This window comes from Lissotriton helveticus, chromosome 8 (assembly GCF_964261635.1).
Source record: "Lissotriton helveticus chromosome 8, aLisHel1.1, whole genome shotgun sequence".
In the NCBI taxonomy this organism is placed as follows: Eukaryota; Metazoa; Chordata; class Amphibia; order Caudata; family Salamandridae; genus Lissotriton; species Lissotriton helveticus.
The window spans coordinates 385,338,904-385,357,783 of record NC_136069.1 but is presented as its reverse complement, the minus strand read 5'-3'; the positions used below and the strand labels follow the sequence as shown (position 1 = coordinate 385,357,783).

Genomic DNA, 18,880 nt, shown 5'->3' with positions numbered 1-18,880 from the left:
CGTCTATCTGATAAATGGGTTAAATTAATATATATCGCAATGATGGTTGCCAGGTCTCAGCTACTTTAAAGATGGCGATCATGTCATGTTCCAACAAAGTGAGAGTGGGTTTGGAAAATGAAGCAGGTCAGAAATAGTCAACAGCTGTTTGCAATGGGAAACGGGGGGATTAGGAAACTTGAAAACGTATGGGAATCATACTTTGACTAAATATTAAGGAGAGTTAAAAAAAATGTTTTTCTTTTTTTTAAAATCATTTTGCTAATATGATGAAATACTATCAGAAGCTTCACCTGTTGGTATATTTGTATACTCTATCCCGATTTGCACTTTAACGCATTATAGGTACTTTAGTGGCTCTTAAAAAGAAAGTCTATACTGTATCTGGTCTCTTATGATTTTTAGTTCAACGTTATTTTAGCTTTTATTCTGATTGTATTTTTTTTTATTACTGAATATGTATGCTGTAATTATTGATCTGGAGTGTATTGCTAGATATTGGCACTGTGTTATATGGATGAATTTGTAAATTTGAATGGCACTCAATAAAAAAAATATTTTTTTGTGTGCTGATTTCCCAAAATGAGTAAGGCATACTCAATTACTTTACCTCAAAGGAGAAACAGAGGTCAGGCTGTATGGATGTCACCGTTTTCCTATACTACCAAGTCCCGTAACCTTTGGCTGCTTCAGGGCTCTTCTTAGAACACCACCTTGTTTAACATCTATATAGCCCTTTCGGCCCCATTGGTAGAGACATTTTGGGTAAAGTTGATCTCATATGCAGATGATACACAGCTATTTCCTCTCGGTGGAAACTCAGTCCTTGGATGCCAAGCACTCTTTTAAATGCTGTTTGAAGTCAGCCCTGCCCTGATGCCAGCCAGTGATTTACAATGTAACTCTGCGAAGACGGAGATTCTGCTGTTTAGGGCTTCTATAACCTTGAGTTAGGAAAACTGTTGCTGGCCATTTTCATCGCTTCCTTACTCGCCCCTTTCCATGGTGGCTAGGAATCTGAGAGTTAAACTAGATTGGAAGCTGTCATTTTAACCTCAAATTGCAGAGGTGGTTAGATCATGTTTTTCCATACTTCGGTCCTTAAATAAATTACTTTTCCTTCTTCTGTTGCACTCTAGGAAAATGGTGGTCCATGCTCTGATTACTTCAAGACTGGACTACACAAATGTGCTAGAGTTGGGCTTATTTAGTGACATGTATTAACTGTCTGCGGATGGCACAAAATGCAGTTGCACATCTGTTGTTAAAAATTCCTTGATGTAAACATATTCCTCAGCACCTCTCAGGCTTTCATTGGGTACCTATTAACAAAGGGTTCTTGTTTAAGACCTTCGCGTTTCCCACTAAGCTTTTTATGGCTCTGGTCCACAATACTCCACAGGCCTTACGTTCCTCCGACAGTTTACTAGTAGTGATCCCTAAGATCAAACGAATCAGGAAAGGGGGTGTTTTCATTTCTTTCTTGGTGACGCAAGCCTGGCTTCACCTCACCGTCAAGGTGCGCAGCACTGCAGATGAATCTGATTAAAGAAAACCACTCAAGACTTGGCATGGCATTTTTAGGTTGTGAGGTGTTTTCCTCATTCTGCAGTTGTTTTGATCTTCATGCCGAGATACTCTTGGGATTAGCTGTGTATGGTATACATCTTGTCATTCATTCAAGCTTATGCCAGAGCTTTTACCATAAGTAGAAGATGAAAATATACTTCAAGAGACAAGGAGCTATAGCACAATCAGAGTGCTTGAGAGATTGTCAACACACGTCTTTAAAAAAAGCAAAACAATTAGGAATATGTTTGTCAGGAAACAGAATATACGCAGTTCATGTCAATGTATTAATTTTTACTGTATTAGTAGAATTGATTCAGATACATTCCATTTAAAGTAAGATGGAGTACCTGAAACACCAATGATATCATCACATAGTGGGACCACCGGCTCTCGAACATGCAAGTCTAGGATTCCTCCTACAAATAATGACTGCCTTTCTTGGGATCCAGACATATGAATGAAATACACTTACAACCTCTTAACACACATAGAAACAGTTGTGTCCATTTATTTAATAAGTACAAGGTAAGAGCAACAAATGTAGAACTGACTTCAAAAAATTATTATAGACACAGAGCAATTCAAGAACAAGCAGCGACATCAACTTAAATATTTTTAGTATCATTTTACCACAGGCTGAGATTAAATTAAATGAGGATATAAAAAAATAAAGCTTATTGAAGTGTTTTCTAGGTTCTCTGTTTATGTGGCAGATATGATCATGCACGACAGCAGTACGTACAAGTACTAAAGGCCCACTCTTAGAGATGCACACACTCAGAACAACGTGCATTAGGAGGGATTAATTTGTTCTTTGTACAGAATAGTATTGGAAATAGCAGTATTAGTTATATATCTGTCCTCTCTGCAGTGTGGATAATGGCATGGTATGCAGCTATCCATTTGATTGCACAGTAAATAATATAGCAAACTCCTACACAGGCAATAAACCAGCTGGCTATTGACAGAGAGAAACAGGGTGCTTTGATAATCTATTGGAGCTTCAGAGACTGCTTGCTACCGCTTCATTTCAAAATGCAGCCTTCTTTTCCTCCCTTCCTTGTTAAATAGCAGGATAACAAAAGAGGAGCTAATAAGTGCATCCTTATAAAGGCATTCTATTTCCACTTGCACCCACTATTGCAAGAAATCTGCAAAACTTGAAGAAGTCCCCACTGTATCAGATGAGCCTTAAATCTGGAGTTTCATACATGTCCGTTCTGATGGTCATATGAAAGCCATGTTGATCATAAACTGAATTTACTATTCTTCTCACAGAAACACAAACTGTGATGCAAACATCTTTTTCATAAGCATACTTTTCTTCATAATCACATGAGAGCCCCTTCAAATATGTGAGTTCAGAATTTGCGCGGTACAGTAACCTTTTGTGTTTGATTTACTGCGCCACAATTTTGCCTGTTGTAAACATATGCTCCTCCCTACATGGCCATCTGCGGTCAATAGCTCTTTCTAGATAAAGGAGGGGGATGTGTTGTAAACTTGTTCTCCTCCCAACATGGCCACCTGCTGTCATTACACCTTCCTCTATGTTCCTACCTACTAGCCTCCCAGAATGCCTGTCTACATTCTATGTTGTACTTGAATGTTCCACACTTGTCAGTTGATGGTCTGGTCAGCTGGTGAGGTGTGTTGCTCTGATGTAACTCAATAAACCTAACTTATAACTACAAAGAAGAGTGTCCTGCTGCCTACTTCTACTCATTTTCAACATTGCTCCATGCAGATTCACAAAGGAATACTTACATTTTGTGTATGTTAACACTTGTTGTAGTAACTTTACAATGTTTTGGTATTCACAAACTGAGAGGGTATTTTTATTTCTAGTCTTTTTACTAGTAGTAAAATTACACTTGCATTTGGGAATACCAAAAAGTAGTAAAGTTATTGTGCATACCAAAAAGTAATAAAGTAATTACAGCAAGTGCAAATGTAGACAAAAGTGTAAGATTACCTTTGTGAATCAGGCCTTCAATGTGGGATTAGTTCTTACGTATGGAGCAACATTGTCGTCCATTAAATAAAAGAGTTTATGATATTACACACATCCTGAACTAACATATTTGAAGGTGCTCTTATATGTGTTGATGAAGAAAAGGAGGCTCGTGAAAAAATAATTTACATCTTTATACACAATATGGTTAGGCGGGGAATCTGGAATGGATTCTAAGTTTTCTGGTTTATTTGTGCAATTCAGTCACTAGATTCTTATCTCTTTCTCTCAAACAAATTTGTAAATCTTTCCATTAATGTCAAGATGCATCACACTTTGTAATTTTACTAGTAGTGAATATACACTTGCAGGGTGGGAATACCAAAAAGTTGTAAAGTTACTACAACAAGTGTATATTTAAACTAAAGTGTCAATTTAAGTTTCTGGATCAGGTCCATTGAGTACACATGACAATTAACGTGTTTCTGAGTTCACTAGTGGCATTGTAATGGTTGAAATCTATCACTGTTAATAAATGCCTTTTAATGCCATGAGCTAATCTAATGTACTAAGTTGAAAGGCATCCGCAAGTTAAATAGTTACAAGTTTTCAAATTTTGAAGAGACTTTACCACAATTTTACATGAAGTTTGTTGTATGATTTACACGACAAATATTTTCATGGCTCGGATTGTGCTTGGTTCTAGAGTCAAGTCAGACAGTTGGCTTGACCCAGGCTCAGCTATCCCTATTGATTTGTTGACTTGCCCACCTCTAAGACAAAGTTGTAAACTTTTTCCACTTATTATGTGTGCTGTACTGTGCACCACACATGCAAAGTCAGTAAAGTGTGGAGAAATTCAAACTTTTCTCCTTTTCAACCCCAACTTCCAAGAGGCATCATTATTTTGGTCGAAAGTCCTGTCTACAGCTGTTAGTTGATACATTTTGATAAATGTTATTTCTCATTTTTCATTACAACTATACATAATAACAATCACCATGAAAGAAACAAGAAACGTGCCATTTGCCGTCAACAATTATTGTTAAAAATTGCATTGGTATGCACTGATACAATATGTATATTGGGCTTTACGTCAACCATTAAAACCATGGGTGGTTGCATTGGTATGCCTGCTCATATACCACCCAGGGAATGCCACTTTATGCAAAGCAACAAAAAGCACTGCTTTGCATTATTTCACGGCTAATTTCCAGCACAAATAGACCCCCAAATATACATTTTGTGCTGATTTACGTCACTTTTGGGATGCAAATCCAATGCAAAATTTTAGCAAATCCCTCAGAATATTGATTTTGAACTGTGAGGAGCCAAAACAGCATTTTGGGTTTGTGCAAGCATGCCTCATGGTACCATAGTTAAGCACTCGTCCTATAGATGGCCATTGCCTTGGAAATGATTCCGTACCAACCAGTGTCTTCCATGCAACACTTCGAGAACTACAACAGGTCTCAGCTGGCTTTACTAAACACCTATTGTTATGTTTGAATGATGACATTTTTCATCTTATTTCACCCCAATTCCAATGCTTGGGGGCTCTCACAGGCAGCGTGCTGCTACCAAAAATAGAACAGATATACAAAAAAAAGCAGGTTGATTTCTGTGACAGGTGAAGCTTTTTATGACAGTAAATTGTGATACAAACTTTACACATGTGTAACTCGTGATTTTACAGTTTGTGTCCAAAAGAGTAGTTATCAGTAATATTTACATCTGCCACAAGTGAATGGAAATCAGCTGCCCTTTGTGGGTCCTGTACCGTGTTATAAAATAAGTGCATCAACAGTGTAGAATAGTGTGTTAAATGCTTAAAAATACATCCAGGGCTGTTCTCTAGTATCTAGAGGACCTAAATTATTACTTCGATATAATACAATGCATATTTTAATTTTAAAAACTGGTTGCAAACTTTTCACAATATCTTACTGTACTCGCGCCAACTAGAAGCCACGAAACAGGTTCTAAAATAAAACTTTGGTACTAAACCACATTATATACAAATATATTTATATACAGTAGAAATCTCTCTCCGGAGTAAATGTGGAATTCTATAATCCACTGACTGCAAGACGGTGCTGTTGGCTGAGAAGGTGTGGTCTGTTAAGAGACAGATGAGATGGCATTATGAGGAGAGCCCATCTGTGTCAACACCTTGTCCAGCCACTGGAGGGGCCCGTGCAGGTGGATTTCGATCCAACAGGGGGTGCTGGTGACATCTTGCCGGTGATACTCTGCTCCCCAGCCCTAAAATAATTGAGCAAAAAGAATTAGGTTCTGCACAAAACCAAGTCAAAGACAGTCAGTGAACAAGGAAGCATTAGTTCAAAATAGAGTTTTTTGGCAATATGAGCTAAAATGGCAAGTGTAGCACCCACTGCTACTCTAAGGGTAATCAGAAACAAGATGAAAAACATGGATGAGCCATGAGAAACACAAATGCAGGCAAACAATATTCAGGATGGCACAATGTCTGAAGTAGGCCTAAGTGAAGTTTCAATTGCGCTGGTGTAATTTGCGTAATTTCTGGCACCCCATGTTATTCTTTTTACACAAAATGCTGAGAAATTATGCTACATCGCACAATGGGTGGGGGAATGTAGTCTTACTTATAGGATAATAAAGTGACTTGTCATTCTACTGGACACTGCCTTAATGTCCATGGAATTAAATATGAAGTTCAAGACATTATTATATGCAGACACCATGCTGTTACTAGTAACTAAACCAGAGGTCCCAGGTCCAACTCTTTAAGATGTAATTGAAAAATACAGTATTTGCTGATTAAACAATTGTGAGAAATCAGAAGTATCCCAATCCCTCTAAGTTTTAACCTATTGCAATATAAAGGGCTACACATTAAAAGCCAGAAAATAATATTTAAGTAGGGATTCCATTGCAAAAAAGAGAGATTCTACTAGTAAGAATCTGGATAATAATGGTAGATCTAGAAAAGGATTACAGTTGGCGTAAGAGATTACAGTTCAATATATGCGGCAAAATACACTTGATTACGATGAATGTTTCATCAAAATATCAGCTGTGGCCCGTGCAGGTAAGAGCGGTGGGGTGGTGGAACCGAGTTGTGTGGGGGGATAATCAACAGACGACCATGAGGGAAAACTAAATAAATAATTTTCCTTCATCGTCATCTGTCGAAATCCTTCCCCGCCCCCACCCCCCGACCCAACCGCCCCCCACTGCTCTTACCTGCATGGGCTGCGGATGCAAAATGTTGTAACTGTAAAAAATATACCTTAACTATTCTAACTTTCATTACTGAAACAGTTTAACAACTTAACGCATATCTTTCTTTGTGGTGAGCAAAGCAAAAATTTAATTGTCTCTGTTTAAGCTATGCATGAGGCAGGGAGGGTTTGGGTTGCATTTATTCATTTGAATACTACAATGTCTTTGTACTTATAAACTCCAACTATTTGTTTAAGGAAGCTAGACTTCACCTTTCTAAATCGTGTCATTATGAAGCAGTCTCTAAAGGCCTGATTTAGCCTTTGAGAGACAGAGCAATGCCTCGGGATGCTTGAGGATATTATCCATTAGTGTAATGGGTATACCGACCGGGACTGGCAGGGTCTGCCGTTTGAGTGAGTTCTTTCGGAAACACCTTCTACCTGGGTGTATTGATAGACCTATACATTTTCTAATCATCATCCTGAATGCGCTATATAACGACCTTTTCAGGTATTGCTAGTTGAACTCACTAGATGACCTATGAGGTTTTCCTCATGCGCCATTTTCATCTCTTTCACTTATCCTTATATATCCCCAGATTTTATCCATGTTTCCTGGCTAATAACCAGCCCAGATATTATAAATCCTCGGACGATACTATTTGGTCCTACATCGTGGAGGAACCCCGTCTATGAAGGCTGGAACTGAGGAACTCTCCCCCTACACCTGGTAGGTATCATTTTTGGTTGGGACCAGGAAGTCCCCATTAGATACCCTAAGTGATCCCCACCCCGCCCATTCATGAGCCCTGTTCCGCGGGACAGTACTTACTTGTTAAGGTGGGAAGGCCCCCCCATTTTTTGATACCCTCCTTTTTCTTTTAAAGAATGCTGTTGAAGAAATCCGAATCCTCTCCAGGATTGTTTTTCCGTGTTGTGCCCGCTGACACACTTTTGTGAGAACGATTAGGGCCCAAGTGACACAGGGTATGTCATTCTTTTTGATTATTCTTGATGCCTTCTTTGTGATATATGGGAGTGGTCGCTTTGCCCGCACTAGTGTGGAATCTTTTCTTAAATCACGTCGGTTTATTCTGTTTGCCACTGGTGTTAGTTTTATAAAAACATTTCTCTATTTCTTTCTCTTATTCTGGTCTTCTCTGGTGAATCAGACCTATATATCCTATGCCACCTAGGATGTCTTTCTAGGATAAATGTTGACACTATGTTTCTTGGACAAATGAGGATGTTATATGTTTTTTAGGTTTGAAGCCATCTATTCCAGTCTGAATTTATACGTTTTGATCTATTATTGTGTCCTTGGAGCCTACCTTGGAGCGGTCACTTAGACTCATGTATTAAAATGATGCTATCATGTTAATATGACTATTTTTCTGAAACCTGTGTTTAATCTGCTTATTTCCATAGCTGTTTTGTCCCACTTCCCATTGTTCTTCTTCGCCCTGACGAAGGTGTAGCCCCGGCTGGGGCAACACACCGAAACGCACGTTGGCGTAGCTTGTGTGGGGGTAGCTGGACGATATCTACCCCGCCCCCTTCATGACTTTTTCCAATCTGTCATTTGACCATCTTTGGCTTTGATGCACAATTTTTATGCATAGTATTTGATGTGTGCTTGTGAGGGAGTGATGTGTGATATTTTATGAGGATCCTTTTGGAACGATTGATGGTGTGGATGTGATGTATGAATCAGCAGTGTGGGACTTGATCTATGTGATTTTGCTACACTGGATTATGGGTTATCAGGATCACGGGAAATTTGTGTATTTATAAAATGATGGAATGTTGATCTAAAAATCTATAAATAAATAATAAAAAACTTTTTGTATACCTTGTTTCAAATTTCATGTGACCATGTAATTTTGCTCCTTAATTTGCTCCTTTGACAGTGGATTTATATTAGGATCCTATTTCAGGGCCGTGTTTATCAATGTGGGGCAGGGATTGTCTTAGCTTTAGGTGTCTTTGATCCCTGTTTTACCTGCCCCAGGCTCCAATGTTTTTTAATGATTTTTTTGTACTGTTGACTCATGTTGGAATACTTGCTCACACAGGTTGTTCTGTCGTCCTTGGTTTTAAGCTGTGATTGTTCAATTGATAGCTTGTTTCAGTAAAACTTCTGGGTATGCTCGTTGTTTGAAGCGAGTTATCATGTGCTCAATTTGTTCTGTTTGTTTATTGGGTTCCGAGTTGACCCTTTTGACTCTTAGTAGTTGAGAGTAGGGCAGGTGCTGTTTGAGTGGTTGAGGATGAAAACAACAAGGATACCCAGAAGTTTTACTGAAACAAGCTATCAATTGAACAGCTAATAAAACAAGAGGAGAGCTCTTAACATCACAGCTTAACCCTTTCGCTGCGGCGGCGATTCCGCAATTAATTTTAATTAATTGATTAATTGCTAATTATGTTAATTTTACTAATTTTATTTCTGTAGCGAGTTGTGGGTTTATAGGGGAATTGGGTGGCAAGTAATTTATTTATAATTTATTAAATAAATCAATTTATTTAATTGGTGTTATTTTGAATTAATTGTTAAATAATTTTTAAATGTAAAAATATTAATTGCAAATTTGTAATACATTTTTATTAATAGGTAAATAATTGTAAATATTTACTTTTTTTTTGTAAAATTTTTATTTTCAGTTTTAAAAGAACATTACACACATGAAGTTCACCAAGGTGCGATACAATTCCTCTCGGGAAGGACCCGTCTGAGAGCAAAAAAAAAAAAAAAAAAAAAAAAAAAGAAAAGCAGAGCATCAAATTCGTAAGAACATAGGCAAAATCAGTCCTTGGCATGTGCCCATGGCTGTAGTCTCTCAACAAGTGCAATACAGAGCCGAGCTGACATGTCCATAGGTCGGCAGAACCAAATAACCAGGCCAGATATCGTCGCTATGCACCTCGGTGAACCATAAACCGATAAACAGAACTCCCCCCCCCACCCATTCCCTCCCCCCGTGGTGGCGACTCATTCAATCCAAAACTCCTTCCGGCAACAAAATTAGACCTGAAATAAATGAAGTGACCTCAAGGATGCGGGACAGACAGCGGATGGTAAGCCTTTAGACAGGAAATTCACCAATGGACCCCACTGGAATTGGAAGTTCTTAAAATTACCAAGGAATATGTCCGCCATTCTCTCCAAACTCAGAAGTTTCCACAGTCGTGCGTGCCACAGCGAAATTGCCGGTGCCTCCTTTTGTTTCCAGGCAGCTGCCAGTGTAAGCTTGGCAGCACCCAGGCAAAGCCACAAAATCTTCTTATCTGCTCTGGTCTGGTGCTCTAGGCCGGGTTCTCGGAGGCCTAGTAGAACAGAGGCCATCGAATCCTCTATGGGATACTGCAGAAGTTCCCTAATGTGCGAGAGAATCTCTTCCCAATAGGGCCGAATCACTGGGCAGTCCCACCAGATGTGGCAAAAGTCCCCAAGAAACCCGCAACCCCTCCAACATTTATCGGAAGTGGCCGGATAAATGCGATGTAGCCTGGTCGGGCATAAATACCATTGCATAAGAGTCTTAAGGTGGGCTTCCCTGAGGTGAAGCGAGTGATTAAACTTCGTGATATCCCGCCATAATGCCGTCCATTCAGTGTCTGAGACATCTCTCCCCAGCATCTCTTCCCACTGTTCCATATACCTAGGCCTAGGCGAGACCGCCGATTTAAGCAGGAGCTGATACAGTGTGTGCCACAGCGAAATTGCCGGTGCCTCCTTTTGTTTCCAGGCAGCTGCCAGTGTAAGCTTGGCAGCACCCAGGCAAAGCCACAAAATCTTCTTATCTGCTCTGGTCTGGTGCTCTAGGCCGGGTTCTCGGAGGCCTAGTAGAACAGAGGCCATCGAATCCTCTATGGGATACTGCAGAAGTTCCCTAATGTGCGAGAGAATCTCTTCCCAATAGGGCCGAATCACTGGGCAGTCCCACCAGATGTGGCGAAAGTCCCCAAGAAACCCGCAACCCCTCCAACATTTATCGGAAGTGGCCGGATAAATGCGATGTAGCCTGGTCGGGCATAAATACCATTGCATAAGAGTCTTAAGGTGGGCTTCCCTGAGGTGAAGCGAGTGATTAAACTTTGTGATATCCCGCCATAATGCCGTCCATTCAGTGTCTGAGACATCTCTCCCCAGCATCTCTTCCCACTGTTCCATATACCTAGGCCTAGGCGAGACCGCCGATTTAAGCAGGAGCTGATACAGGAAGGAAATGACCCCCTTCATTACAGACGTCCGCAGCAGGAAGGCCTCAAATGGGGAGGGTGGTCTCGTGGCCGCCTCCAGCACCCCCGGCGACGTGGCCCAATGGAGCAGTTGTGCATGACGATATTGGTCATTTTGGGGAACCCCATAGTCCCTCACGCAGTTTGCAAAAGTGAGGGGAGCCTGACCATGGAACAGGTGACCATTAGATTAATGGGGTGTTCACCCACAAAATCAAAAAGGACCTGGGTATTTATGATATAATAACAGTGGTCCTTGACTATAGATTTAAAATGAAATCATCAGTAAACCAATATACAATACGTAATGCGAATCAATCTGCATTTATAAAGACTGGATCTATATGGGAGAAAAAAATGACTTCTTCTTAAGCTCTCTGTATGGCCTACAGAGACAGTACCCAAGGGGAACAACTAAATTTACAAGGAAACGAACCAAACAATAATGGTATAATCTCAATTTCAGATTTTATCAGCAAAAAAGCAAAAAATCACATTTATTTACAGTACCAACAGGGACAGTGCTGTTGATATCCGGCGCAAGTGCTAGAAAAGAAGGAGAAAAAAGGGGTGCTCAAGTGTTTAAGTGAAAAGTGAAGAAATCATGCTAAAAAACATTTCCAATATTTACAACAATATACACAAGCGATAGCTTTCCGCAATTGATAATACAAACAAAAAGCCTGTTCACTTCCTTCCAGGAAGAATAATGGAAGGGGGGGGTTTGGGAAAAACTATGATACAGGCAGTTGACAAATTGGGCGTCGACGTTTCGACCCTATTGCACGTGGGGAGTTTACTACCTCGGCGGCGGGTCTTCTTCAGGACAATAAGGGGGGGGGGGGGGGGGGACAGAAGGGTTTGGCCACAATTCACTAGGGTTCTGGATAGTCACCTGTAAGACAGAATTATGGTGGATTTTAGCCCAAATGTTGCTTAAAAGACTGGTTTGTTTAAAAAAACATTTGTTGGGGGGGGGGTTACATTACCAATTAGTCTTATTTGGTCCAGATTCCGTCAATTTGAGTGGGGCACCTGTTGGGTACAAGGTAGGATAGTGGTCAGTGATCTGCTCCCTACAAATCACTAACTGCAATTAGCAAAACCTCCTTGTGAGGAGTATCCGTCAACTCACCTGTCTGTAAGGCAGTTTAATTGCCGGTGAGTGGACTCAGACAGCCTGGGGGTCCAATCTATAGGAGAGGAATACCCTGGTTAGTTCCAAGTGGGACATAAAGCCCATCTACCTTCAAGTTTTAGTGGTAGATGTGGAATTGCACTTACCAATATATTTTTCTAGTAGGCTGTGGATTACCGGCGCCCCCACGGGCCGTCCGGTATTAATTTTAACAGACCACTCCTATGTTGCAGATCAGGTTGCAGCGTGTACTCGCTGGTTGAATGGCCGTCGTGTTTCAGCACGAGCCGATATCTAATTAAAAGATTTAAGAGGCAGACGCATTACTTGTATGGCCGCTTCGCGTTGTGCCGTTTCTATTTGCAAGGGGCGGGGGTATTGTATCTCAAGGGCCTGTTTAGCGAAGGTGTCTTACCTAAATTCAGGCTCTCTCCGAGAAGTAGCCCCGGTTGGGGATTGTTGTTTTCCAAACGGGACGAGTCAAGCGTCCAGATTCTGTTGTTACTACCGCGTAGTGGTGATAACGCGTGGCTTTGTCAACCAATAGCCTGAGGCTTGGTTCGCGCTTACATACTGATTCAAGCAACCTCAGACGCTACTGGCACACTATCACGTGTGCTGTTTTATCCAATGTCCTTACACTTGGCACAGCGCGTGAACACAAAGGGGGGACTACAAATTTATCGTATTAGATCAGATAAAAAAGGAAGGAAGGGCTTATTTAATTTACTTTCGGGTTCTTTTAAACCCCGTCCTATATGGAAAATTCATTCAATACTTTTAGATGACCTGTGCTACTCGCAACAGATGTGATACATTTTTTACTCAAATATATACACAGTTGATTCATAATTGTAGTTCTTCTTATTTACACAATAGATTACACATAAACAATAATACAAATGTTACAATATACATAATGTGTCAATACAGAACACAAGACATCTATTACATATACATTGACTCTCAATTCTACATCATTTGTCCCCAGAGCGCAACAGTTGACAGAGTGGCCTCTGGGTGTACTAAACTGGGGACTGAATGCAATGTATAAAAAATGTTCCCATCTGCCATTTGTCATCTATCAACATCTGTAGCTATCGATAGGGGGTGAACTCTAGGTACAGATAAGGCGTGGACTAGGTACAGTGTCCCGTTGGTCATTCATCTATTCCTAATTGACACCATCTGTCTCATGACCTCCTCACGGTCATTCAGCCCACGGTTTACTGTGTCGAAGAGGTGCATCCAACGGCATTCACGGGTACTCAGTACTTTAGCATAGTTGCCCCCTCGTGGATTTTTGGTCACCTTCTCTATTATCCACCATTTGAGACTTTCAGGGTGGTGGTTAAACTGGAGAAAGTGATCAACAAGTGGGGCACCTGGTACTTTACAGCGTATTTTGCTGCAGTGTTGTAGGATGCGGGTTTTAGTTTTTTGTGTGGTTTGCCCTATGTACATGAACCCACACGGGCACACTATGGCATAAATAGCACCCATTGTGTTGCAATTTGTGTGTTGTTGCATTGTATGTGTGTAGTCATTATAAGTGCATGTCGTACATTCAGTTGTCATCGTACATGCCTTACAACTGCCGCATTTGTGGTGGCCTAATATTGGGGGAATATTCCACAATGCCGTTTGGCTCTCAATGTTTTTCTGCGCCAGCAGTGACTGCACCACATAGTCCTTTACACTTCGACCCTTACGGAACGCATGCATCGGAGGGTCAGTAATGCCTACCTCGTCAGCGACTATGTGCCAGTGTGTGTTAATTAGTTGTTTGATCTCAGAGCTCCGTGTATTAAATGTTGTTACACATATGAGTCTATTGTCAATGGTTGCCACTTGTTGTTTGGGTTGAAGTAATGTATCTCTGTCATTAAACCACGCTCGTTTTCGAGCCTTTCTAATCAAGCCTCTTGGGTACCCTCTCTCCAGTAATCTTTTTATCAGGATATCAGATTCCTTGAAGTAATCATGTTTTTTGGTGCAATTCCGTCGCAACCTCAGGAATTGCCCAAAGGGTAAATTATCCCTGAGGTTGCGAGGATGGTGACTTGAGTATCTAAGGAGGGTATTCCTCTCGGAGGGTTTCCTGAACAGTGTGGTATACAGGACGCCCTCTTCAGCCATGATGGTCAGGTCAAGGAAGTTGATGCTCTTATTACTTTGTTCAATGGTGAACTGTATGTTGCTGTCTCTTTGGTTTAACCAACTATGGAACGACATTAGGTCATTCACTGTGCCCCTCCAAATGAGGAGCACATCGTCTATATATCGACGCCATTCTGTGATTCTGGTTCTATAAGGGTTGTTGTCATTTAATATCCATCGGTGCTCAAAGGCATCCATGAAGATGATCGCGAGATTGGGAGCAAAGCTAGCCCCCATCGCTACTCCACTGGTTTGCTCATAGAACTTGCCGTCAAAGATGAAATAATTGCGTCTCATAGCTATTTCCAACAGTGATAGAATAAAGCTGGTGGGGACCCTATGTGGACGTGTTCGGTTATCAAGTGTCCTTTCCATTGTGGTCATTGCTGCTTGTTGTGGAATACTCGTATACAAGGACGAAATGTCCATTGTTACGAGTAATTCGCAAGTTGAATCAAAAAGTTTTGCATCCATCAAATGGATCACCTGCATGGTATCTCGTAAATAGCAGCTGGTGGATTCCGCTATGGGTTTTAAAAAGGTGTCAATAAATTTGCACAGTGGTTCCAAGATCGAACCACAGCCAGAAATAATTGGCCTTCCTGGTGGTGCTGTTAGGTCCTTATGTATTTTGGGGACTGTGTATATTGTCGGAAGCGTGGGATATTGATTATTTAAGAATTCGCTTTCGGATTTGGTAATTATACCCTCCAGGTGAGCTGTATCAGTTAGGTCTCGTATTATTTTAGCTATTTCCTTTGTTGGATCATTAGGTAATCTCCTGTAGTTGCCTTCCTTAGATAATTGTGAGAGAATTTCTGCTTTATATGAATCTCTCCCTTGTATAACGATAGCCCCACCCTTGTCAGCGGGCTTAATAACTATCTCACTGTTGCTATTTAGATTGTTTAATGCCTGTCGTTCGGTCTTTGAGATATTGTATCTGACATATTTTCTCTCCTGAAGTAGTTTGGTGATATCACCCATAACCATTTGTTCATAGGCTAGAATTTTTGGTGGCATCATATGTGTTGGCGGGGTAAAAGTTGAGGGTGGTCTTAAGCCTGTGCTGTTAATCAAATTATTGTTAGGTACTTTGTTAAAATGGTATTTAAGGCGGACCTTCCGGAAAAACTGGAAGAGCTCCAGTTTCAAATTGAAACTGTTGGGTAAGTTAGTTGGAACAAAGGACAAACCTTTTTCCAAAACTTGTTTCTCATCGTGTGTCAAGCTGTAATTTGACAAATTTATCAGGGGGCTACATTGTGCTGATGTTATATGCTCATCTACCATCTGTAGTGATTTGAACGGGTCCGTATCTCCCCGTGGGACTCCTGTCCGAAATGCACTTGTTTCCCTCTCCCTCGATTCCAAGTTTGTTGACCCCTGTTCTGTTTCCAAGAGGCTCGTCCTCGACTCCCGGGTCGACCCCAGGGACGCCCCCGTCCTCGTTGGTCCGACCATGTGTCCTGATCTAAAAAAGACTGATCAGTATCCTGTCCAGCAGCACTAGTGGATGGTTGGTCTGTTTCTGACCCGCTGCTGACTGAGGAATTGGAGAAGGTGTTGTATCTCCGATATCCCCCTCTGCCTCTAGTTGTGTAGGTACCTCTTGCTTCTTGGTTATAATACCCTTCTGCTAAGTAGGGATAGACCTTCTTTTTGTCAAAAACTTTGATATCGTTCGCTAACTTATCCAATTTAAAAGATTGTGTTGTCGTATCAAAGTCTTTGAGGGTTTTATCAAGTTTTTCTAAGGTCTCCTTAGCGTTTTTTAAGGCTGTATCTTCTGTGATTTCCTTTCTTATCTCAGCTATTTCTTTGATCAGACGGGTGACTTCTTCTAATGCAGTTTCGACCCCAAGCACCATCCAGTGCCTGGAGCAGTTGTTAGAGATAAAGCTGAATTTGCCTTTGAAGACCGGGTTATCCACAAAAATTGCCGGTTCGTTCCGAACCTGGAGCCCGACTGGGATGACGTTGGCTTGTAGGTATTGGGCCAAAGTATGTCCGTGAAGTCTTGTTCTTACAAGCTTCTTCTCTAATCTTTCCAACTTATTTACTTTATCACTCAGTGTGGGGTCTATTAGGCTAACTGGTCTACCCAGGAAGCTACCCCCTCCCTGTTCTCCAATCAGTGTTTTTATATAATCTTCGCTGTATGTTAGGGTTTCATTATCGACCATGTCTGGTGATCAATTATGTGTTTATTGATTTTAAAGAAAAATACCTCAAACATACAAAAAATACAACATAAAGTACAAACAATTTCACAAGTCACAAAAAACAACCCTCGCAGGCGTACCTGCACAAGAGACCATTAGATTAATGGGGTGTTCACCCACAAAATCAAAAAGGACCTGGGTATTTATGATATAATAACAGTGGTCCTTGACTATAGATTTAAAATGAAATCATCAGTAAACCAATATACAATACGTAATGCGAATCAATCTGCATTTATAAAGACTGGATCTATATGGGAGAAAAAAATGACTTCTTCTCAAGCTCTCTGTATGGCCTACAGAGACAGTACCCAAGGGGAACAACTAAATTTACAAGGAAACGAACCAAACAATAATGGTATAATCTCAATTTCAGATTTTATCAGCAAAAAAGCAAAAAATCACATTTATTTACAGTACCAACAGGGACAGTGCTGTTGATATCCGGCGCAAGTGCTAGAAAAGAAGGAGAAAAAAGGGGTGCTCAAGTGTTTAAGTGAAAAGTGAAGAAATCATGCTAAAAAACATTTCCAATATTTACAACAATATACACAAGCGATAGCTTTCCCGCAATTGATAATACAAACAAAAAGCCTGTTCACTTCCTTCCAGGAAGAATAATGGAAGGGGGGGGTTTGGGAAAAACTATGATACAGGCAGTTGACAAATTGGGCGTCGACGTTTCGACCCTATTGCACGTGGGGAGTTTACTACCTCGGCGGCGGGTCTTCTTCAGGACAATAAGGGGGGGGGGGGGGGACAGAAGGGTTTGGCCACAATTCACTAGGGTTCTGGATAGTCACCTGTAAGACAGAATTATGGTGGATTTTAGCCCAAATGTTGCTTAAAAGACTGGTTTGTTTAAAAAAACATTTGTTGGGGGGGGGGTTACATTACCAATTAGTCTTATTTGGTCCAGATTCCGTCAATTTGAGTGGGGCACCTGTTGGGTACAAGGTAGGATAGTGGTCAGTGATCTGCTCCCTACAAATCACTAACTGCAATTAGCAAAACCTCCTTGTGAGGAGTATCCGTCAACTCACCTGTCTGTAAGGCAGTTTAATTGCCGGTGAGTGGACTCAGACAGCCTGGGGGTCCAATCTATAGGAGAGGAATACCCTGGTTAGTTCCAAGTGGGACATAAAGCCCATCTACCTTCAAGTTTTAGTGGTAGATGTGGAATTGCACTTACCAATATATTTTTCTAGTAGGCTGTGGATTACCGGCGCCCCCACGGGCCGTCCGGTATTAATTTTAACAGACCACTCCTATGTTGCAGATCAGGTTGCAGCGTGTACTCGCTGGTTGAATGGCCGTCGTGTTTCAGCACGAGCCGATATCTAATTAAAAGATTTAAGAGGCAGACGCATTACTTGTATGGCCGCTTCGCGTTGTGCCGTTTCTATTTGCAAGGGGCGGGGGTATTGTATCTCAAGGGCCTGTTTAGCGAAGGTGTCTTACCTAAATTCAGGCTCTCTCCGAGAAGTAGCCCCGGTTGGGGATTGTTGTTTTCCAAACGGGACGAGTCAAGCGTCCAGATTCTGTTGTTACTACCGCGTAGTGGTGATAACGCGTGGCTTTGTCAACCAATAGCCTGAGGCTTGGTTCGCGCTTACATACTGATTCAAGCAACCTCAGACGCTACTGGCACACTATCACGTGTGCTGTTTTATCCAATGTCCTTACACTTGGCACAGCGCGTGAACACAAAGGGGGGACTACAAATTTATCGTATTAGATCAGATAAAAAAGGAAGGAAGGGCTTATTTAATTTACTTTCGGGTTCTTTTAAACCCCGTCCTATATGGAAAATTCATTCAATACTTTTAGATGACCTGTGCTACTCGCAACAGATGTGATACATTTTTTACTCAAATATATACACAGTTGATTCATAATTGTAGTTCTTCTTATTTACACAATAGATTACACATAAACAATAATACAAATGTTACAATATACATAATGTGTCAATACAGAACACAAGACATCTATTACATATACATTGACTCTCAATTCTACATCATTTGTCCCCAGAGCGCAACAGTTGACAGAGTGGCCTCTGGGTGTACTAAACTGGGGACTGAATGCAATGTATAAAAAATGTTCCCATCTGCCATTTGTCATCTATCAACATCTGTAGCTATCGATAGGGGGTGAACTCTAGGTACAGATAAGGCGTGGACTAGGTACAGTGTCCCGTTGGTCATTCATCTATTCCTAATTGACACCACACAAAAAACTAAACCCGCATCCTACTGTCACACACTGCAGCAAAATACGCTGTAAAGTACCAGGTGCCCACTTGTTGATCACCTTTCTCCAGTTTAACCACCACCCTGAAAGTCTCAAATGGTGGATAATAGAGAAGGTGACCAAA

General features: G+C 41.1%; 1 protein-coding gene across 2 annotated transcripts in view; it reads right to left on the bottom strand.

Moving 5' to 3' along the window:
• Positions 1-2,050: 2,050 nt before the first annotated feature.
• Positions 2,051-18,880, bottom strand: part of SMAD9 (SMAD family member 9) — a 232,923-nt gene continuing 216,093 nt past the window's right edge. The window contains exon 7 of one of the 2 annotated variants that reach the window (XM_078657189.1): positions 2,051-5,791. In XM_078657189.1, the coding sequence (XP_078513315.1) occupies positions 5,648-5,791 (144 nt within the window). In that variant the 3' untranslated portion in view covers positions 2,051-5,647. The remainder of the gene's footprint in view (positions 5,792-18,880) is intronic. The other variant, XM_078657190.1, reaches the window with a different exon arrangement.